This window comes from Misgurnus anguillicaudatus, chromosome 25, assembly GCF_027580225.2.
Source record: "Misgurnus anguillicaudatus chromosome 25, ASM2758022v2, whole genome shotgun sequence".
Classification (NCBI taxonomy): domain Eukaryota; kingdom Metazoa; phylum Chordata; class Actinopteri; order Cypriniformes; family Cobitidae; genus Misgurnus; species Misgurnus anguillicaudatus.
In genome coordinates, this window is record NC_073361.2 from 21,343,394 (window position 1) to 21,366,775 (window position 23,382).

The window sequence follows — 23,382 nt, forward strand, 5'->3', positions numbered from 1 at the left end:
GTTTCCAAATGAAAGGATGAAAACTTACAGGACACACATGTGCCAATGATGCTAAAAGACAGCTGAAGTATTTGACTGAAGAAGAGACATTCCTCCACGTTGGTTTTGTGGAGACGTACGCGATGTGAAGAAACTTTACATTCCACAAACACGGAGAACATTTTTGCAGAATCTAATATGCAAGTAAGTCTTTCAAAATGACATGTTTTATAAACCGTATGTTATATAAATCACAAGAAAAAATATGGAGGGCACAGAAAGGGTTCATATTCTGTTCCAACCCACAACAGTTTCTCACTTTATTTGCTTTCCCTGATCTGTTTAATGGTATATACCGAAGCAGCTGTACAGTTCTGCCTGCTTCCTGATTTAAAAAAACACGTTTTGAAATGAAGGTACAAAAAGGTTACTGAAATGATGGTGCCTTAAGGAAATACATGACTTATTTCTAATAAAAAAAGCTATTTTCCTTTAGTTACATTTATGACTGATTGCAATACACGTTCTGTAATTTCCTGCCTGCAGCTGCTATAATATATTGGGCTAAGAGAAAGAAACTAAAATCTTGTGAACAGTGTAATTTAACATGACACCTTACTAAATAAAGAATTAAACACAAGGACACGACCTGACCAGTTTCGGCACTTTTTATTATCGATGTATGTTTATGAGCTACAATATAGTCCTTAAATGGCAATTATTCAGTCATAGTTAAGGGATCTGGTATTCACAGGATAACATATCTGACATGCTGTCAGATAAGCACCAAAGTAGTACAAGAATAGCAATGTGCAGCGTGATGCTCTTGATACAAATAAAACATCTCAGAAAAGAAGAGATACTAACCTTTTGACCATATCAACCTGCAGTGATACAGCAATGATATAGCTCTGAAGAAGAAGCATATGGTTATAAAGCTATATAGGCTTATACTGTATGATATTTCAGTTGCTGACACATATGTTGTGTTTCTTTATGAATTATTGAATCAACCAGGATTGAACATTAAAGTGGTGGGGTTGGATTATACAAGTCTAATAAATATGACAATTTCATGTTAAATACTGTTAAAACACACAAAATGAAAACACAACCAATAATATATATATATATAAAAAAGTAAAATAAAATACAAAAGTGGATTGTTCAGTGTAACAATTATTTTTCAATGTATTTAACTACTAAAATGCATAATTTTTTTAAAATTAAACAATAGCTACAAGATGAAATACTATTATAAGATTATAATATTATCCCATTTAACCACTGAATGGTTGTGTCCCCTTTAAAGGGATAGTTTGGCCAAAAACGATATCAAACCCATGATTCACTCACCCCCAAGCTGTCCGAGCCGCACACGTCCATCGCTTTTCAGACAAACACATTTTCGGATATTTTAGAAAATATTTTAGATCTTTCTGTTGATTAAATGTAATGTTACGGGGTCCAGCAATAGTCCACGACCCTCAAGTCCAAAAAAAGTGCGTCCATCCTCCACAAATCAAATCCAAACGGCTCCAGGATGACAAACAAAGGTCCTCCGAGGGCAATCCGCGCGGTGCCGCTGCAGAAACATCCATATTCAAAATGTCATTAACGCAATTAACCACCTTCCGGTAGCGCCGCCATCCTAGTCTCATCCGCATTCAGGATGAGAGCTTATGCAGCGTACAGAGGTTTCTCTGCTGCTGCTCTGTGCCCCCACCCTCCGAATTTGTCATACGTCACTAAGAAAAGTGCGTACACTACGCTAATACTCTCTCCTGAGTCTAAGATGGCGGCGCTACCGGAAGGTAGCCAACTACGTCAATACAATTCCAAATATGGACATTTCTACAACAACACCGCACGGATTACCCTCAGAAGACCTTTGTTCGTCATCCTGGAGCCGTTTGGATTTAATTTGTGGAGGATGGACGCACTTTTTTTGGACTTGAAGGTCGTGGACCATGGCTGGACCTGAAAAATGTGTTTGTCTGAAAAACGATGGACACACGCAACCCGGACAGCCCGGGGGCGAGCAAATCATGGGTCCAACATCGTCCCTGGCCGAACTATCCCTTTAAAGGCCTAATTTTGACCAAATAATACTCATTTAGTTGCAGTAGCCAATCATATTGCACTTTCATATAAAAAAATGAGCAGAAGGAGAGGAGGAGCAAATGTACAGCAAACATTTTCCAAGTATTTTAGAGGACTGGAAAGGAGTATTCAGCATCAGTGAGGATACAGTGAGTCAGTCTTTCCATCTACTACTACACAACTACTAATTAATGCACATCCTTTTAACCCCACACTCACAGCAGAACTTGGCCCAGTCCACCGGGTACTTGGTCCCACACTCATGGCAAAACTTGGTGCCCGCCGTGGAGTAATTTATATCGTTCTCGCTTTTCAAATCATTCCTAACAAAAGAGTTCATACAGCAAGATGTCAGTGACTTATTGGAGACAGTGAAACTAATGTCAAGGTCTATTAGTTTTATTAGGATGTGTACTGGGGCTAGATTAGCAACATAAGGTAAGCGACTATCATTGTTACTATTATAACCGTAACATTGAGGTCACCACCATAAACCTGTCGACCAAAGTCTTTAAACTGCCCAGAGTGATTCATTAAAGACAACAACGTGGTGACAGCCCTCTTAAGCCCTTTTAATTAACATTCACTGCCACAAGTCTCAAGGGAGTGTAGAACTTCAGTAAACAAACTTGCATACCTTGAAATACAGTTGTCAGCATTTTGGATCTTTTTCTTGTTCATCCCGATTCCAGAGGTGGGATTTTTCAGGGAGCTTTGCGAAACCAAGCCTTTGGGTTTTATGTTCGCTCTGCAGACATAATTTCTATGTGAAGCTCATGTGGAATTAAAAATCTTTATTAAGATTAGTCTGCATGTTTGTGCCTTACTCGGAGGGTGGGCTGGTCAGGCCAGAGGATGTGGTTCGTAAAGAAGAGTATCCCGATGAGATGCTTCTTACAGAACCGATGGAAGAGGTTTTGCTGCTTGGAATGCCTAGATATAGAGAAAGGGAATTCAATAAAAAAAAAATCAATTGTATTGTTATACCATTTTCTCTGTCAGATCTGCTCCCCCATTTCTGTGTTTAAATCCTCTCGAAAAACGTATTTTTATTCCTTGTGTTTTAAGTCTTGCTAAGGGTGCATATTTTTTATCTGGTCACTTGGTTATGCTAATATTGTCTATTTTTTAATCATTCATTTCCTTTAATCTTGTGCCTATTTTTCTATTATGGATAGCTTATTTTTGTATTTATCTATTGTACAGTTCTTGGCTACAACAACTGTTGTTTTAAATGTGCTATATAAATAAATAAATAAATAAAACAAACAAAACTAACTAAACAAACCCATAAACACCTATCCAAGCTTTTTTGATATCTGTATATCAAAGGTGAGGGCCAGAATATATACAGTACTGTGCAAAAGTCTTAGGCCACCATGCCATAATTTATTTATTATTATTTTTTTGGTTTTGCAATGTTATAGTGATCATATATAATTATTTCTCAGGTTCTTTATTAAAATACAAACAGAAAATACAGGAAACTTGTATGTAGTATTAAAAACAGTATAAAAGTATAAGCTGAAGTGTCAAGTATTTAGGGTAAACTACCACTTGAGCACTAGCAGGCAACTGCAGGATCTTCTTAACCTATATGAAATTAAATCCAAATTTTTCATTTTAATTAAACGACTTCATGACTTCAGTCTCCTCAAAAAAGCTCAAGATGTGTTTTGTGCCAAGAGAGGTCGCACTAAACACTGACCGATGCCTGAAGACGACATTTTGTTTCGAAAATTGATTTTTTATTTTGTGTACATATTTCCTGTATTTTCTGCTTGTATCTTAATAAAATAAATTGAAAAATAAATATGGATGGACATTAAGGGCCAATCTCATTTCTCTGTCTTACCCCTTCCCCTTTGTCTTCCCCTTGCCCCTCGAAACCGAGTAAAGGGGAAAGGGGTAAGACAGAGCGTTCGTCTAAACAATGAGACACCACTTGATTACCGTTTGTGTCACCTTCCCTTGCCGCTAACTGGCTGCTACGTAAACAGACAAGCGTTGACAAACAAAGAAGATGCCGTTGTCTCAGGTTGTGGTATCGATTGCCTGAGCGGAGCTCAACAAATAGCGCATAACTTAGCCCCTACCTAGCGCCTTAACTAGCGATTCAAAACAAAAACATTACAATTAAAACCGCTTGAACATTTTATTAAAAGTATCATAAAACATGAGTGTCATAATATAATCTCAATTAAACTGCAGAAAATAACGTTACTTTCATTTTTGCGACTCCTTGACAGCCGTCTTGATGCCGGCTCTCCTGAGATAACATTTACCCCTCTCTTTCAAGTGTGGTCCTTATCACACTTCATTTCAAGGGCTATGTATCCCTACGCCTTGGCCCTAGCCCTTGATCAAACTGAGAATTGAGACACCACTTCGCCTCACATGAACGCGCAAAACCGAGCTGAAGGGGTAAGGGGAAGGGGTAAGACAGAGAAATGAGACGCACCCTTAAACTTCTAAAACAACAAGTCTGGTGATAGTGGCCTAGTGCTGGGTTTACACCAGCCGCTGTAGAAGCGTCAAGTGGGAGTGATTTCAATGTTAGCGATTTCGCCACATTCGCACAAATGGCACGAATTGAGCGTGGCTAGGGCAAACGCGCGAGTTGAAAAATGTGAACTTTGGCGGAAAAATGCGCTGCATTAACCAATCAGGAGCTTGCTCTAGTAGTCACAGAAGCCCCTCCCATGATGCATGAATGTCTCGATGACTAAAATTTTACCCGCGAATGAAGCAAGTAAACTCAAACTGTTTTGCTGCGTTTACACAAGCCACATAGAGACGTCAAGCGCGAGTGATTTCAATGTTAAGTCAATGTGAAAACGCGTTGAAGTGGCGTGTTAGACGTGATTCCGCCTCATTCGCGCGAAATTGAGCTTCTGGCGCGGTACGCGCGAATGGTGCTTTTTGCGTTCGACGCGAATTTGCGGCTGACGCCCGAGTTGAACAATTGTAACTTGGTGGATTTTTCCCCACGTTAACCAATCAGGAGCCTGCTTGCTGATGTGGCGCCAGCCACGCCCGGAGTCACTCATTCAGGAACGCTTAATATTGTCCGTGAGCAGTCACCCGAAGCTATACGACACAAGTTTTTATTTCTATAGAGACATGAATGAAAAGGACCTCGCTTGGAAGAGTGTCAGTGAGGCAACCTGGTAAGTTGTAAATACACATTTCACTTTTGAGTCACATGACGTTTATCGACACGAGGCATTCCCGCCGTTTTTTTAACTATTTTCCCCCTATAGTAAGGTGACCAAATACAAACCGTTAACTCTCTCGATGAATGCACGATCAACATCAGCCATCTTGCAAACAGACAACCGCATAGCACTTGCCCCTCCCACAAAAAGCGGATTTCGCCTCTGATAAGCGTCAAATGCTTGCTTTTTCCGTCATAGAGCGAAGTAGACGCGCAAATGCATTCAAAATGTTCAAGCGGCAAACTAGACGCAGTAGAGATTTTGATGCCTCAAACGCAGCTGGTGTAAACGCAGCATTCACGCGGCAAACTAGGTGCGGTAGACACAGTTTTGACGTCCCGTCTCAAGCGCGGCTGGTGTGAACCCAGGGTAAGACTTTTGCACAGTACTGTTTATAAATATGAAATGCAACAAAGGCTGTTATATATGAGTTTTAATTAATGGCACTATTTGTTATAAAGATACTCCTGAGTCTATCTGCAGAAGTTTAATTTGCATTAATAATGTAACCATATTGCCAGTTTTATTCATTTTTTTCTGTATAATATCTCTTTGAATAGTACCTGCTTTGTGATTTCACACTCAAGTCTCTCGGAAATTCATTTCTGTTTATTAAAATATTTAAATACATAAATATATAAAATCCGCACCTGTTCCAGCAACCTGTCCACAAGCAGAGCGCTGTGGGAGACGAGACGAGACAGCGGGCATGGCCGGAGAATTGACCTTCTTTGGTGGAGGAGCTTTAAACTGCAGACGAAAATTTTTTGTTTAAAACAATCCACTCACTGCACTCTAAATAAATAATACTGTGTGTGACTGTCTGTGAAATTTAGTTTGAAGTCTCAAGCCTTACAAAAATAAAATTTGGACATTCAAAGTTTGATTTTACTCATTGATTTCAATCTATGACATGGCCTTAGTCAATACTAAATATGTCAAGGTTTATAATGATCTTTACAATATGTAGGACGACTTTATGTAAAAAACAGTAAATCAGTTAAGACATTGAAATTTGGTATACCAAAATGTAACTTACTACACATACACATCAACAACAAACACTCAAAGAGTCTCTGTCCAACAGAAATTCAGTGTTTACTCTCAAAACATGATTAAACAGTCAGTTTGATGGTTTTGGCTGTCCACCGGCAGCACATCTGTATTTGGATATGCATGTATGTAAGAGTGAAACCACTTTTGGAAAATATTTGGATATTCAAATATCAAAGTAAAACCTGATATAAACAGTGCACTGTAAGCCCAGACAAGTTAATTTAATTCATCTTATTTTAACAGTTATATAATGTTAAGAGAACTCTCAAAAAAAAGAGACCACCTAGCAAAGCAAAGGTAATAGAGTAAAGCAAATGTTTCAACTTGCACTGCAATGCATGCAATTTTTAAATCCAGAGATTTAAATGAGTTACAATTTGATTCAACTCAAAATTTCTTGTTGAATGAGAAAAATCATGAAATTGATGACTTTTGATCGAGTTCAGATTCAGAACATTAATCAAAACATACACGGAGTTCTTACTGTTTGCCCTAAGGGGTTGCTTCTGGCTTTCATAAGCTGGGTAAGAGCGCCACCTGGTGGATAATAGCGTAAATACAGATTGCCGGAAAAACTTGTCATTGGCAGGGAGGCGTTTTCTCTTAATTGACAAGTTACCTCGTCAAAGGTGGGGAAAAGTTAAAATAACTGCATCACAAAGAATTTCAGTAACAGTTTTGACTAGGCTTAAAAAGACACTCGCATCCTTTCAGTACACCACACCCAGCTACCAGAAACACAGATTTTATTAATAAAAAGCAGGAAATGCAAAATACACTGTATGTCTGGTGGTTAAAGATGCAGCGTGTCATTTTTAGAAGGATCTCTTGACAGAAATGCAAAATAATATACAAAACTATATTATCAGGGGTGTATAATGACCTTTCATAATGAACCGTTATGTGTTTATTACCTTAGAATGAAACATTTTTATCTACACACATCGAGGGTCCCCTTACATGGAAGACGCCATTTTGTGCAGCCATGTTTCTACAGAAGCTCTTAATGGACAAACTTTATTATTAAGTTGTCTCCAACAATGACATGTTTGTCCCGTGTCGGCTACCGTATCTTCTCTATGCGTTTCAAAAGCAAGGGGTGGGCTATGAACCCAGCTGTTGGTTGCAATTTGAAACCTCACCACTAGATACCGCTAAAATTTACAAACTGCAGCACATTATTTTCCACATACCGTATATTTTTGTAGCTTCAGATTTCACTCTCTTCCTGAAACGCACGGATTTGAAAAGTGTTGTGTCCCTGATTGGCCAGCTAATATGTACGTTGTGATTGGTCTGAATACCTCCGACGTCGGACACCGGAAATGTGACCCTCCTTACCATATTTGAAAGATTCGGTTGCTAACAGGAATTAACTTACAGGCTGTGAGTTCTAAACGGGATGAATTATGATAATGTTGGTTTTCTTAAGAAGTTCTCAAATATTTACTTAAGAACATCTTAAATGTTTGTCTTAAGAATAACATGACAAGCTTTGAAATGAATTATTCTACCTTGCTCGTGAGGTTATCCGTCCATTCATCTTTTAACCACTTTGTAATCATTAACGCGATATATGCTACATAAATGAGTGATGCGTAAAGACTATAGAAGATGTTATTTGCTTTTGCAACAGAGACCAGCTAGTGCATGAAGATGGTGCAGTGAGTAAATATCATTCCCTAATCTCCCAAATCTGATGGACATGCGGGTGCTTCACTCTACATGCCCGGTTCTGTCTCCCGCACACATGCGTCCGCATGACAGAGATGGATGGGTGAAGTGTGCCCGGGCTTTCAGAGCGTTCGACTCACATGGCGGATCGATTGCCAGTTTGACTCCCGCTCAGAGCGTTTTGCGCTATTAGTAATTTCACAATAAATTTATTATAAAGTCAAATGTTAGCTAATATTATCACTAATACTTATGTGTTTCGTGACTGAAGTAAGCCATTAAACTCTATTATTTTAAGAGTATGAGACTCCTCATTAAACTAATCTTTGTGAAGTAAACATTTTAAATATTTTCCTTCTGAGTTTTCCCGGCGTCCGACCACAGCAACCGGTTTGCTCCATCATTGGTTAGCTGTTCGAAACGTCATGACACTACAAGGATTGTGGGTAATAGCCTATAGCAGTGGTTCTCAAACTGGGGCCCCAGTTTTATGACATTTTATAAAATAAATTAATTTATCATAAATTCTGCGGAATTAAACCTAAAAAAATAAGGCTACTAACCAACAGCACTACTTTGTATCATTCAATGTTTTGTTTAATTAAAAGTTGAGTTTTAGAACAGTTTTTTGTCATAAATTTTATTTGGGGGGCCGCAAAGTAATGCGCCGTACACAAGGGGGGCCACACGCTGAAAAAGTTTGAGAACCACTGGCCTATAAGGACCGAGGGCAGAAGTGCGGATACTAGGACAGGGCCTTAGACGGACATACAGCTGTCTACTTCCGGGTTTTATAAGTTGCGGAAGAGCAACCTGGTGGATAATAGCGGTATTGCGGATTGACAAGATAACTCGTCAATGGAGGGGAAAGAGTTAAAAGTCACAATTTAATCCCAGGTGATAATACAAATGACGACTTACCTGAGTCCTGGCAGGAGGCTTTGCTTTCTCCGTTCCAGTAACCTTGCCCTTATTGGAGATCCGTGATGCTTGCTCCTTGCAGAACTTAATGTGGCGATCCGCTGCATTCTCACTGAAGCGCCGCTGGCAATACGGGCACTGGATATAATCTGAAACAATCAATTACACATACATGTATGCCTAATATGACCAAGAATATTACTGTATGACTAATTTCATTAGACATTCTGTTAACGTGAGGGTTATTTTACCTGGATCGTAGGATGGAGGAGGCGGTGGAGGAAGAGGTCCTCCATCTTTCATTACTTGATTTAAGCCCTTGGCGGCTCGAATGGTGGCGATAAATTCTTCATGCTTCCGACGCCAGTTGGACTGTTTCTTGGGTGGTTCAGGCTGTTTGAAAGCAAAAATATTGTTTAAAAGGAAGCATTTTAAGCACAGTAAAATCCGTTTTTATTTGATGCGTAACTCTATGAATAAAGTTAGTTTAAAAGTGCAATTCAAATTTTTGCGCAAAACAACGCCAAGTTGCAAACTTATGCACAGTTGGTGCAATCGGCCCCAGCTGAATCTACTGAAAAAGACAGATAATCCAGTAATCACGAATATTTAATGCTAACGCCAATATGTTAGAAGTGCCACAATGAGAGAAAATTCTGTGATAATACTGCAAAAAAATTAAAACATTCAACTTACTTTATCAGACTTAGAGCTGCTGGTAGAACTGTGTAACTGAAACATAATCAAAATGGGTTTTCAGAATAATTCAGGACATGGTGTATTGTATTAGGGTAGCCGTGGGACAAAATCTTTTGTAACTGCATTTGAGGCAGATTTGGTATCACATTTGTTACGTCTGAAGGTTAAGAAAGAGTCCTGATTGTTCTGAACTATGGTGTGTTTACAAAATACATTGGTGTGGGTAACTTCCCAGCGTTGCCAAGGAATGAAGTTTCAAAGCCAAAAAAATAACATTGTTTTCGTCTTGTGCATTCCTGTACTCCTTCGTTTGTTATCATTACTAAGATGACACACTTGTGAATGTGAAACAACTATGAGTTACTTAAACAAAATGTTTTTTGATGAAAGATCCAGCAGTGGATATGTCAAAATGTTAGATCTTATCAAAGCTTTAGATCAAGTTTACTAGATCTGTCTCATTTCAAGAAAGTGAAACTTATACTCAAAGATAAACTTATACTCAAAGTCAACTCTGTTGTGAGTCAACACTTTTACTCAAAGCAGATACAGAGATGGAGGGAGAAACAGTAACAAAGTAATAAAGCTGCAGCAACTATTCGAATAGTCAATACTCGATAATGACTATAGAGTTCAATGAAAGTCCTTATAAAAGTTTCATTTTAATTTAAAAATTAGTGATGTTAGGTGTGTTCGACTTAAGGCTTAAAGCAGTCCACGGCAGTTACTGTACGTTCACAACGCCGCCGACTTGGGATTCCAAAGAAGCTCAGGCCGCCCAGTCAAGGACGCTTGCCAAAAAGTACATGGAAGCTTGTTGAGGCTTTGGCCGCTCTGAAGTCTGTTTTATCTGAACTAATGTTTTGCTAGGAACGAAAGTTTACATCGTATGTTTCTCCGGAATCAGTCATCGAAGAACGTCTAGGCTATACTCCAATTGGTTGTTGGCATTTTGCCGCTGCACCGCGTCATAGCTCATTACCATAAGTTGAGCTTCTTTCAACTTTCTCATTGACGCTCTGGTCGCTCAAAACGGAACGCAGATGGATTTGACGCTCCTTGCAGCTGAGAGAAGCCGGCGGCGGTGTGAACGTACAGTTAGAAATTTTGTCTGACTTGAGTTGGCGGCGACCATAGACATTATTTACGTAGACGCCTTATAGACTGACGCTGCCTATTGGAGCTGACATAGCAGCGCGGCCGCCATCTTGAATGGGTCGCCAATGCGCCCCCTGCATTTATTTCTACTGAGAAAGGTGTATCCCCAACTACAATAATCATAATAAACTCCCCAAATTTTATGTGGTTATATGTAAGTAACGTTACGATGGCATAATATTGTAAATGGCAAAATAACCAAAATGACGGTTGACTCTTAAGGGCTCGTTATAGTCGTGTGTAGGTCCTACTGCGTAGCCGCGACGGCGTAGGTTCCGCGTCGGTTTACATTTATACTTTTGCGTTGTCCTCCGCGTCGACGTGCAAACACGCGCGCAGACCGCTGGTAAGCAGTATCCACGTGTGTAAACATAGTAGCAGCGCAACTGTCAAAGAAGAAGAAGCTTGGCAAGTTAACCCACCAACGAAGAAGAAACAGCAACTTGTTGTGTATGATTTGAGAAGACCAGCAATGGTGAAAGTAAATAAACAGCGACTTTTCTTGCAGTTTGAGTTCATTCACTCCTCAACTTAGCTATTCTTTGTTTTCACCGTTGCAAACGGAAATACCTATAACGCAGTTTTTTTACCTGACGGTAGGGGTTATGGTGGACCAATCACAGCACTTGCGGTCTGCGTACAACTGACGCGCTGTTAAAAATTTTGCGAGGTGCGCGTCAGGCTAGGCAGAGCTACGCACAGGCTACGGACGCACGACTATAAATCGGGCTTTACTTGTGAAAGGTAATACCATGCGATCTGGAATCAATACTGCACTGGTTAATGCAACTGTTAGCTGCAAAAAATACATGCATAGTTGCTTGTTCTCCATTGACTCCGATTAGTGCTAGTGTAGCGCGAGGAGACCCAACCAATATGGCGACAATGCTGGATTGCATTCCAGCACGTCATGAGGCGTCTACGTATATAATGTCTATGGCACCGACGGCATGTAACTGTGACATATCTTCTTGAATGGTCGCATCACTGTTGAAAACGATCACATGCGTTTCATGTTTAATTCAACATTTAGTTCCACTCATAAACATTATTCATTGTGATTATGTTTTTATAACAGATAAAACTCTTTAATATAACCTAAATATGTTATATTGTGCCATGTAAAAAAAAATAAATGCAAATGCAAAATTACTCAAGATGTATCTAAAAAACATTGCAAATAATGAAAGTCAGAATATAAAAATGAAGAAACTGAACCACACATTTAGGGGAGCTGTGGTCCACGTGACTGCCACAAACTTGAGTTGTATTCAAGAAGTACTCACAAGGGACTCAAATTTGAATGTGATCCACGGTCATTTTGCACATCATCCTATATCTGATTTTTCATGAACTTATAGGACAAGAGCACAACATCAACGCTGCGTTTAGAGAATTCTGACAACAAATCGGTGTGATTTTTAGCGGACACTGAAAACAATGCTGTATTTCTGAACGGTGCGAGGCCGGGATTAAGCAGATTTAAAACAAAGATATTAAAGGGGTCATATTATGAAAATTTCAAAGATGTAAAATAAGTCTTTGGTGTCTCCAGAGTACAATGTTACGTTTTAGCACAAAATACCTCACAGATAATTAATTATAGCATATCAAAACTGCCACTTCGTAGGTGCAAGCAAAAATGTGTCGTTTTTGGGTGTGTCCTTTAAAATGCAAATGAGCTGTTGAAATGCAAGCACTGATCACAATGGTGGTGGTTTGTTGAGATTGAAACTCAATTGTGCTGACAATTTTTTTTGTCTCTCTCTCTCTCTTTTTCTCTGCACTAAATGGCAGTGACGTAGTTGGATAGTGCAGATTAAGAGGCAGTATTATTGTAATTGGCCTTGGTACCTACGTCACAAAACATTCACATGCTTGCAGAGAATGGTTTACCAAAACTAAATCACTGGGTTGATCTTTTTCACGTTTTCTAGATTGATAGAAACACTTGGAACCCAATTATAGCACGTAAACATGGAAAAAGTCAGATTTACACACTATTACACACTTTAATTGGACATATAGTACATGCCGAGAGCATTCGATCAATATTATCATCTCATGAGGTGCCATTTAGCGGCTTTTGCTTCTGAGCTCTTCAAATCCATCTCTATATCTTTATATCTATAATTTGAATCCTAAGATCTATCATTGAATACAAAAACACAATGTGAGTTTAAGCATTTCATGGTGCACACACCAGTTTTAAAAAACAGCTTTGGTACAATTTGTACATTTTTGGTAACCTTCCACAATAATAATAAAAAAAACATGTCAATGCACCCTTAGTACCCTGTGATGTGGTGTCAGTGGTTTCCTCACCTTTGGTTTTATAGGTTTGAGTGTAGAAATATCGGTGCCTTCGGCCCTTTGCCTGCTGGAGTCAAACACCTTTCTTCGTTTTGCTGCAGCCTTCTGGCAGATGGGTACGTGTTTTTTCTGAAACATTTTAACAAGGTGTGTATCAAACAACCATCTGACAGCACTGTGTTGACAGATTAATAATAACACCACCGTTTGTGTTTATTTTATGACGCTCAAGTAATCCTGTTTTTGTTGCTAAGCTTTAAATGCAATGGCAATTAGCTGAACAAAACACAATGCATTTTGGATGTCTTTTGCATGAATGCACATCATGTACACAGACACACACACACCCACACATGCACACACACCCACAAAAATCTTTGCCAGGGCATTTGGCTGACATTTTAGTTTGATTATAGTTTCCTTCAAGTTAAAAATACTCACAAGAACCCTTGCAAAAAAATTCCTCCCACATATTTTGCAGGCAACCAGGTCTTCAGAAATGGGGGGAGATTCTGAAGAACAAAACAGAATTGTACCAGACCATTATAATAACAGAAAATTACATGCGCAGACAAAAGAAGTAATAGAGATAAATTAATAGTTTAATAGTTATACATCTATCTATCTATCTATCTATCTATCTATCTTTTGATATTTTCCCTTCGAAAAAATCGTTCAGTTTTTCATGAAAGTGTTCCATGAAAAATAAACAATAAATGAATAGAAAATAATGTTATTGGTATCAATAAAACTATAAATGTATAATAATTGGTGTGGCACCATTCTCATTAATATATCACATTTTGCAGAAAGGTTATGGAGCATTACCGCACAAAATGAATTATTTCGATGCAATTTTGACCTGAAGCTGTCTCTTTGGAAACTGGATTAGCACCGAGGGCGTAATTATTATTTTTTTTTTTTCTGACCCAATTCAACTGTAGCTACTTTCATTTCCGAGGCTTTTTCATTGTAGACAGTGTAACCACAACAGCGTTATGAATAAATGCTCAGCCGCTATTCCACATCCAAACAAACATTCCGAGGACGAGTTAACAGGTTAAACCTCCTTAGGCAAATATTTACACATATATTTTGTTTATTTAATGCCTTACCGTCTATTTCCTCCATTATTTATTCCTGGTTATACACCAAAGACGATGCTGTAGCAACTGGGTTTTCCTAGGTAGCGGCTTCCACATGCTAGTATCCGTGAATTTGATTGGCTCTTTCCATTTAGCCAACAAGGATAAGTGCAGTACCTGTGTTTGGCCGGTAGATGGGACGTGGGAGGCGCTGTGTACTGTATGGGATGTGAGTCTGCAAATGTGTCAACGGATACTATTCGTGTAACTAAGTGTCGTTATAAATTATAATTTTAGCATAGCACATTTACTTTGATTCCTTATTATTTTCATTTCGTGTATTTCTTGGTACTTTTCATGTCATATGATATTTTCTAAGTATATATTTACACATGGATAGAACACATTGCCAGTATCACCATATTGTAAGATATTCATCGATTAAAATCTCTGTAAGGAGCTTGTTCACATTGCCCAGTGAAGCAACAATTCAACATGTGTTTGGGCTGAGATGTCAAACAATAGAGCCACTATTTCACTGAGTGCCGGGTTGAATCACAACACATCTGTTAGGCATAGTGGGAAAACGCAGGGCAAACCAACAGCTGCACTGTCTGGAATTTACTCAATGAAATCAAATGGATAGCAATGTTTTATATGAAATGGCACACCCTGCACTATTATTTCATATGATGTATTAAATACATTTTAATTGTTTGAATGAGAGCAAATAATTAATCTGGCTGATCAATTTGTCTATATCCAAATCATATACAGCCACAGGCACATTATACAAAATAGACCACTCAGGAAGTGGATTATTTTGAAAAATCCAAAAAATATAATAAACCTGAATACAAATTCGTGTCCATGGTTCTAAATTCACAAAGGAAGAAAAAGGAAAGAAAGAAAGAAAGAAAGAAAGAAAGAAAGAAAGAAAGAAAGAAAATCTCAGGGCATAAGCAGGCAGGATGCTTTTCAATAATCCTCTCATAGTTTTTTATTGAATACAAAATTTTAGACACAACAAATGCAAATGTATTCATTTTACATGATGAGATTAAAATGAAAGGCTCAACACAGTAAACAAAAAGCATATTTATAATTTATATTATTTAGAAAAAAGAGAATACATAAATATACATTTAAAATCATAAATTAAATGCAATTATATAGAGAGTAAAACGAAAGGAAAAAAGGGAAATATCATTTTTTCTAATATTATATAAATGTTTTAAGTAGTGGAAGGGATTTATAAAATCTACATATATTATGCCAATATTATTATAAGCAAATAAAAATGAACACAGCAGTCTTTGGGTATTCCAAATAAATATATATTTTCTATCAACCAGTCCTGAACTGATATCCAAAAGATTTAGGAAAAATTTGTTAGTACAATGATCACTTTTAAAATGATTATCTCCAATGAAAAAAGTGTGAAGAACTGATTTACATTTAGTATAAGAAAGGGAGCATCTTATAAGCTTTTTTATTATCATCAGCAGCATCACGCATGCATACGTCATCGCGCTTCTTTCGTGCAGGCTCGTGGACTGACAGCATCACCAGCAGAGCTTCGTCGCGCCCTACTGAAGTATTAACTGGAGCGACACAATTGCACACCACTGACAATTAGGACACCGTCCAGTCGAAAACAGGTACGATTTGAAGATGATTTGCAAGGACTCATCCATAAATATAGAGATTTTTATTCTATGACAAAATGATTGCGCTCGGGCGCGTTTTGTCTTCCAGTGAGACTTATATAACCCGTTATAAGCGGGCTGTGTAATTCCTCCAATGGAGGTTACGTCCCTGCCATGTAGCTGCAAATGTCATACTGGATGAAGTGATTAGATGTGATGTTATTAACGAGCTCACTTGACATCTCAACATAAGAGGTGTGTTCGACAGTTCGACTTCATGAGGCGTTGCGCAGACGGAATGGCTTATGACATCAAATTACCGCGAGAGCTAATCGAATGCATAGGTTTTGAATCGCTCTCGCGATATTTTAAAGTGGAACGCACCAAAGCACAAGACTCGGGCTTTACCACTGCAACATAATACAGATTTACATATCACATACATTTACATTTTCCTATTTATCATACTGTAGACAAAATACTTCTATGTTCTTGATTAAACGTAAGAAATAAACACATTTACATGACAAGGGCAGTAGAATATCACAAAATTACAAATATTTATGCTATGCATTGGTGTTGACTTCTAATAATAAGATATTTTATACCAAGTTTTTATTCCCAAGTTTATTTGTGAAATAATATTATAAATTGCTATTATTTTCAAGAATCATAATGTTACAATACTCATATATCATATTGATATTATTTTTCATATTTTCAGAATGCATGACAGAAGACAAAATTTCAGAGGTCTATACTTTGGTAGACAGGATAATGATGTATAACTCTCCATACTTGTCACATTTGAGTTGACCGTGAATATTGCTGTAGGTATAAAGCATACATTAACACGCATCTTTGATAAATTTAAATTAAATTTAAACCTTGCGTACACTTTAAAGTCTAGAATAAGTGCTTCAGTCCTATTTTTAACCCTGTTTTTAGTGTCTTTTTATTTAGATAGGTGTATAGCCCTGCACCATGCAAATCACCAACCGTAATGTAAAGTAGGAATCATCCACCGATTTAAATGTGTGATACATGTTTCTGTATTATCGTTAGTGATTACCTCATTATCGGTCTTTCAACACACACCACTTGAGAGTAACAGCTGGGAATGACGGTGCTAAGATGATAACATGAACTAAATTTAACTTGGGGCATGTCTCTCAGCATGTTTTCTCCTGATATTTTTAGAATGTATAATATATACGATAATATGTTTACATATGAACGTCTAACAAACTTTAAACCAACACTTCTCTTTTACAGGCACTGCTATGTTGAAACGCATTAGATATGACTGATGTCGAGGTGACATATGAAGACTTCATCGCCTCTGGAAGGACCGGCAGACGTAATGCTGTGCATGACATACTGGGAACCTCGGATGGTCATGATCGTAGCGGACTCTCCCAAACTCTGTCTGAGCTCAATATCAGCGAAGCAGGCGAGTAAAATTTATTATTCCTAAAACTAAACAAACCCGTACCCATCTGATCCTAACATAAACACAGTTAGAGAACTAACAAACCTCTTCAGAAGTGTCATTCAAAACTGCAGTAATGTAATCTGGCAGTGAGTAGCAGGCTGCCCATGAATAATGTATCATCAGACAACTCTACTTTGGGCAAGCAACGCATTTAGTGGGTTTGTTAGTGGCTTCCCTCACCAGCTTTTAGCTCAAGAAAGAGATAGTTATAGTTTATCAACTTATGGCTTGTTAGCTAAAGGCATTCCTGTGAAAAAGTGCAGCAGAGGCCACCGAGCACCACACTGTGCCGTATGGTGCTTACTAGGCGCTTTTTGACAATACTTATTTTTTTCAGTTTTTTTCTCTCACAGAGGAAAGCAATGATGGAGAGTCAAGCCAGAACTCGGCAGAATCTGAACCCAAGCAGGAAGAAAGCAAAGAGGGCGGCATGTAACAGATGAAACAATAAAACAGAAAGCACCCCGTCTAGTGGCGGATTTTAGAAGCAACCATGAAGGGTTTGACGCTGGAGCATCCCTTACGGCTTTGACCAGAGGAGACTTCACTTTGAGGATGCTGCACTTACAGGTTGCTGTGAAAAGCAGGACCTTTAGTATCAGTGTGAAAATGATGGCACTGACACAGTGGTCAGTCACAACAATACCGTATAGTTCACTTTCCCTTCACTCTAGCTGTTACTGTAGATGCTTGAAGTGAGTTGATGTGGGTACACTCTCAGAAAAAAGGCACAGAAGCTGTCACTGGAGCAGTAACTTTGTACCTAAAAAGTGTATATTAGTACCTCAAAGGTACATATTGTATTAGGAACTTTTTAAAGGGTACCGTCCCAGTCAAAGCTTTATAGGAAGTAAGAGACAGTGAAAGAGAATTGTCTTTGGCAAACAGGGAAATAATGTGGATCTATTTTGTATTGGAACACCACAAAATTATTGATTTTGGATTTACAGGTTAACTGCCAAAATAAAGTAGCTAATAAAACTTTAAAATTCAGTAATTTTTATAGGCGTAATCTTGTAATACTGTAGTAATATCAGACAGTAACTTATTTCCTGTGTGTTGTATATTTTTGATATGTTTAATGTCCCAAGATAGTAAATCATTTTATGTGAAGAAATAAAACCAAGTGAAAAAAATCTAATGAACAGCTAAAATATCTGCCAGTGGGGTAATACACATAAACTTAATTTAATAAACTTTACACTGTAAAAAAATCCTTGTTGCACTTTGGAGTTTGGTCAACTTGTATTTGCAGTTCATTTGAACTTTCTTGACTACACTCTAAAAATGGCTGGGTTATTTTTTAACCCAAAATGCTGGGTTGAGTCTGTTGGGTTGTTTTGCTGGGTTATTTTTTTACATTTTAAACACTTTTTGGGTAGTTTCAGTTTTCTAGGTGTTGGGTTAAAACTGCTGGGTTATTATGTTGGGTTGTTTGAAGAGGCTCATGTGCTTCGCGCCTTTGATGTTTGAATGTGTCGTCGTGAAAGGACAGAGTCACTGGAAGCGGTTGTTTCAAGGTAAGTTTATATGTTTTTGTAAACATTTCATGAATATAAACAAGATTATAACATTTTGCGAGACAGCAACGTGTTAATTTATAGAGACTAAGACGACGGGTGTAATTTGGAGGAATGACGACTGTTACCTCAGATCGCCATTTACACAAATTGACTCGAATAATCGTTCTAAGATGTTTGATATGGCATATTAATAAAATTAATAAAATAGATGTTACAAAATCCCCATCACACGGTTGATTACGTTAACTCATGACAATTTCTGTAAGCCTTTAACAAAGCGAGTCAAAACCGGTACCGAGTCGACCTCCGCAACCCCACTTCGGCTTCTTGTGTCACACACGCGCAGTTTTCCTTTACCCAGCTTAGCGATAGCGACGCTGTTAAATTAAATTTAACGACAAACGAGTTGCTTTCTTGTCATTCGATATGTAAAGACAGACCGCGAGGCGCGAGCACATGTTAACCGGCGGCGGAGGATCACGGAGCCGGCGTCTCTGTCACTGAGGCAGGGTCAGGACAAGCAGCAAATTTACTTCACCGTCGTTACGGCAGATAATGCGTCGATAAATAAAACGAAACAGCGTTTCCAAGAACCGGTGTCTTATATGTATTATTGTTCCTCTCTTTTAAAATGAAACAATAATTTAAGTGTTTGTACATGAACTTGAAAACATAAACGTATTTGTTACCAAGACGGAGGCTGCGTGGAAGTGACTATCAGTTAACAAACATGTATATATGTTATATGAATTTAGATGTGTTATTGAGTCGTATTTAGTTACTATTTTATATTCATTTCATAATATTTTTGGGTTGTCTCCTGTGATTTCAAATGTATATTGACCGACCCTCTGATCTGTGGCTGATACTGTAACAGATGTTATGTTTTTAGCAGAGATCAGATGTGATGTTGTTTTCCAATTCTTTTTTTAGAGTGTGCAGAGTTTTTACGTCCATCCATTGATGAGGCTAGCAAGACCTTCAAACAACTTCAGCCAGTAAGTATAACATTTAATAATTCCTATTTAAAATATATTTAGAATGTCTTAATTATATGCTACATTTTAGTTCTGCAGTACTTTATTCTTTATAGTCAGATCATCCTATTTGTCAGTCTGTGTGGTTTGCAGCCTTTGTTGTTGGCAAAAAAGTTAAAGGAGTGTAACACCAAAGTCTTATGCAAACCGACAACAGGCCATTGCATTTTTGGAAAAAAAATCTCACACGTGGTGGTAATGCAGCCAGGGATGCAAAAGAAAGCCTTATAATTTTTATAAAATGTATAATTCACTTGGACCACATGTTTTTCTGAATACTTAAATCTGATAATTCAGTTCAGACCACTAAAAGTGTTTTCCTCTTTTGTAGATTCCAACAAATGTGGTGGAATTTCTTCTCTGGACAGAATCCTCGAAACCCTTTCCTTTCGTCCTGGCCATGGGAAACATGCAGCAGATCTCTCAATCTTTTTTCTCAATCAGTCTCTCTGAATACGGAAGTGACTTAAACTGCAATTCGGCCAAGATGGCGACGGCACGCACCGCCTACTTTAAGCTTCAAAAATGCTCTTCACAAACCAATGGGTGACGTCACGGACACTACTTGCATATTTTTTACAGTCTCTGGTTTAAAGGCATTTTAAGTGCTTAAATACCCCAGGCAATGTGCTTCTATGGGAATTCCTGTAGTCTGTCATTTTTCAAATGGATAAATCCTCTCCTGTTCGTTTCCTTTGTACATCTTTGTTCGCGACGAGTAACTTTAATAAATGAAGTATTTTTAGTCAAATACATTCCATTCTGTGAAACTTAAAACATTTGTTCTGTAAAAAACTTTACACATCTATGAATGATTTTACTTTTAATTTAACAATTACATTGTTTCTTTTTTACACTGCTGTAGTTTTGTTTATGTACATTTCAGTATTTCATTTATATACTGTAAAATTACAAATTCTGTCTTAAATCCAAACGAATTGATTCAACCTGTTACATTGTTACTTCAATGTGCATAATTTATGATATTTTATAAATATATTTATACTTGGGTCAGTAAGCAGTCCTTTAAATGATTTTGCAACTTACAACTGTAAAAATGTAAGAGTTTGTAGTTATTTTGCAGTCAAATAAACATTTATTTGCTGTTAACAATGGTCTTGATTTACAATAAAGCAGATGATAAAAATAACCCAGCAAGAATAACCCAAAACCCAGAATATTAATCCTATAAATTGTTAAAATGACTACATGTTGGGTTTTCTCAACAACCCAACCTGCTGGGTTAAAATGTGTTACCCAACGTGTTTGGTTACTTTAACCCAGCATGTGTTCTGTCCAATATTTACCCAGCGCTGGGTTGCCAATTGGGTTGTTTTTAACCCAACCATTTTTAGAGTGTAGTAAGAAGTTGCTTTAATTAATAGCAGCTCCTCGCAAGCCAAGAAAGTTTTACTGAATTGTAAATTCAAGATGATTAAACTTTAAGTGAAAAATGTCAGTAAAATTTAAGTGCATCAACACTATATAAATGGCTGGGTTGTTTTTGACCCATGGTGGGTGGGTGTTGGGCGGAACACGTGCTGGGTTAAAAACGACCCAATGGGGGTATAATAACCCAGCAGTTGGGTCAGTTTTTGGCCCAGCACGTGTTCTGTCCAGTGTTTGCCCATTGTGGGTCAAAAATAACCCAGCCATTTTTAGGGTGAAATAATTTTTACAGGGTATTAAATATTTTTACTCGGGATGCACCAGATATCGGCCAATTGTTTTAAAACAGATAGTGATCAGGACAGATTACATCCTGGCAATCAAAAGGGGCGGTGGAAAACTCATGCTGTGTATTAATTTTTAGAGGTGCCAAACAATGCATTAAAATAATCTGTTAAATTGTTCTCTGATATCTACATAGAAGGTACGTGGCTTTATTAGGTGCAAAAATTATCAAGAGATGGTTTCACATGTCCATTTACAACAGGATTTGCCCTTAAAATTAAATTGTCTATAATTACTTTGTTTGAAAGGGTCATCAATAATGTTGAGCTCCGCTCTAATTGGCTGTTTCTTAGAGCAGCTTTTTTGAATAGCTCTCTGTGTGTGTGTAAACAGATCTTATGTTAGTGTCTGTATCAGACGAAGATACAAAATTTGAGGAATAATCAATTGTTTTGAGATTGTTAATGGACGTTTCTGGGTCGTAAGTTTGTGTTTTTTTTTTCAGTATAGACCTGCAAAACGTAACTGTAACGTCAATAGTAGAACTTGCCTAAACGTTAGCATATAGCATTAACTAGCATATACACGGCAAAAATTACTTTCTGGTTGAGTATTTTTGTCTTGTTTTCAGTAGAAATATCAAAAAGATTCTTGAATTAAGATGCTTTTTCTTGATGAACAAAATGACCTAAGAGAATAAGTCTAGTTTTTATACAAAAAATATACAATTTGGGGGAATTTGTGCTTAAAACAAGCAAAGATATCTGCCAATTGGTTGAGGAAATTTTTTTTGAAATAAGTTTTCTTTTTTCTTAAACACTTGATTCAGGCAAATTTTTCTCACCCCATTGGCGGATGATTTTGCTTGTTTTAAGCACGGATTCACTTGGATTGTAGTATATTTTTGTCTAAAAACTAGACTTGTTTTCTTGGGTCATTTTGCTCATCGGGAAGATGCATCTTGATTTGGGAATTTTTGGATATTTCTACTGAAAACAAGACCAAAAATACTAAGAAAGTATATTTTGCAGCACTAACTCAGCAGTCACAACATTGTTTTTAGCATTGTAACACCACTTAATTTAATGTGTAGCCTAATTTAATGTTGGGGTGTACATCCTGACTGTGACATCACACTCGGTGTTATGTTGAGATTGGCCTGTTTTCCGGCATTACCATGTACAGAGCTCGTATTATTCATAATGCCTAGGTAGATACACTTTTACATTCTACCGCACCTTTCAATTTGATCACAATAAGAACAAAATTTCAGTTCCTGCACTTCTAGGATTTCAAAACATAATAATTTGAAACAATGCGTTTAAAGCAAAACTATTGGTAATATCTATCGGTATCAGATGTCATTCTAACTAATCGAATATCAGTACCATCCCTAATTTTACGTCTTTGATTATCAAGTAAATAAAACTAAGCAAGACATATTTTGCAGTGCATGAGAGACATATTCAATAAAAACACTGATATTAAAAAAATCTAAATGTAGTCAGATATAAATGTGACTATAAATGATCTTGCATGGCATTCCTGACAGAATTCCTGACAGAACTGTTCACATCCCTTAAAGGACTAAACTATTGTGATTTAAACATTTGCAGTGTGGTGATGCAAATTTTCTTAGTATGTAATGAAAAGAAAAAAAACTTTATTATTGAGATTTATTGAGTTTAAATTTACTCCTTACTGATACTGCCTGTTTCTTGAAACTATTCAAAATGTGTCTAATAGCACTTGCCTTATGAAACCTGTTTGTATTTTGACTTCCAGTTTTTATCTCTGT

At 37.5% G+C, this 23,382-nt stretch overlaps 2 protein-coding genes across 6 annotated transcripts; one reads left to right on the forward strand and one right to left on the reverse strand.

The window, feature by feature from the left end:
- Nucleotides 1-631: 631 nt before the first annotated feature.
- On the reverse strand, nucleotides 632-14,374 carry zc2hc1a (zinc finger, C2HC-type containing 1A). 3 transcript variants are annotated; one of them, XM_055182403.2, is made up of 11 exons: nucleotides 14,237-14,374; nucleotides 13,563-13,633; nucleotides 13,134-13,250; nucleotides 9,648-9,683; nucleotides 9,203-9,344; nucleotides 8,952-9,100; nucleotides 5,951-6,050; nucleotides 2,910-3,015; nucleotides 2,720-2,830; nucleotides 2,302-2,405; nucleotides 632-890 (listed from the first exon to the last, which is right to left on the reverse strand). In XM_055182403.2, coding segments are annotated over exons 1-11 (954 nt in total). In that variant the 5' UTR covers nucleotides 14,253-14,374; the 3' UTR covers nucleotides 632-888. The 3 variants fall into 3 exon arrangements, with proteins under 3 accessions (XP_055038378.2, XP_055038377.2, XP_055038379.2); XM_055182402.2 differs by lacking the exon at nucleotides 632-890 and having other exon boundaries at nucleotides 1,933-2,405; nucleotides 14,237-14,373; XM_055182404.2 differs by lacking the exons at nucleotides 632-890; nucleotides 9,648-9,683 and having other exon boundaries at nucleotides 1,933-2,405.
- Nucleotides 14,375-15,718: 1,344 nt separating this feature from the next.
- On the forward strand, nucleotides 15,719-18,617 carry pkia (cAMP-dependent protein kinase inhibitor alpha). Of its 3 annotated transcripts, none has more exons than XM_055182311.2 (3): nucleotides 15,719-15,867; nucleotides 17,131-17,308; nucleotides 17,704-18,616. In XM_055182311.2, exons 2-3 carry the CDS (start codon nucleotides 17,158-17,160, stop codon nucleotides 17,784-17,786), a joined length of 234 nt encoding a protein of 77 aa, XP_055038286.1. In that variant the 5' UTR covers nucleotides 15,719-15,867; nucleotides 17,131-17,157; the 3' UTR covers nucleotides 17,787-18,616. The 3 variants fall into 3 exon arrangements, with proteins under 3 accessions (XP_055038286.1, XP_073720023.1, XP_073720022.1); XM_073863922.1 differs by lacking the exon at nucleotides 15,719-15,867 and adding an exon at nucleotides 16,983-17,058 and having other exon boundaries at nucleotides 17,704-18,617; XM_073863921.1 differs by lacking the exon at nucleotides 15,719-15,867 and having other exon boundaries at nucleotides 17,066-17,308.
- The last annotated feature ends 4,765 nt before the right edge of the window (nucleotides 18,618-23,382 follow it).

Bases quoted from the DNA above. Each gene is read 5' to 3' on its own strand.
- zc2hc1a (XM_055182402.2), bottom strand. The intron at 3,016-5,950 runs GTGCGGATTTTA...CTCTATATCTAG, and splicing joins TGGACAGGTTGCTGGAACAG to GCATTCCAAGCAGCAAAACC. The intron at 2,831-2,909 runs GTAAGGCACAAA...TTATGTCTGCAG, and splicing joins CTGACCAGCCCACCCTCCGA to AGCGAACATAAAACCCAAAG.
- pkia (XM_055182311.2), top strand. From the start codon at position 17,158: ATGACTGATGTCGAGGTGACATATGAAGACTTCATCGCCTCTGGAAGG. The intron at 17,309-17,703 runs GCGAGTAAAATT...TTTCTCTCACAG, and splicing joins GCTCAATATCAGCGAAGCAG to AGGAAAGCAATGATGGAGAG.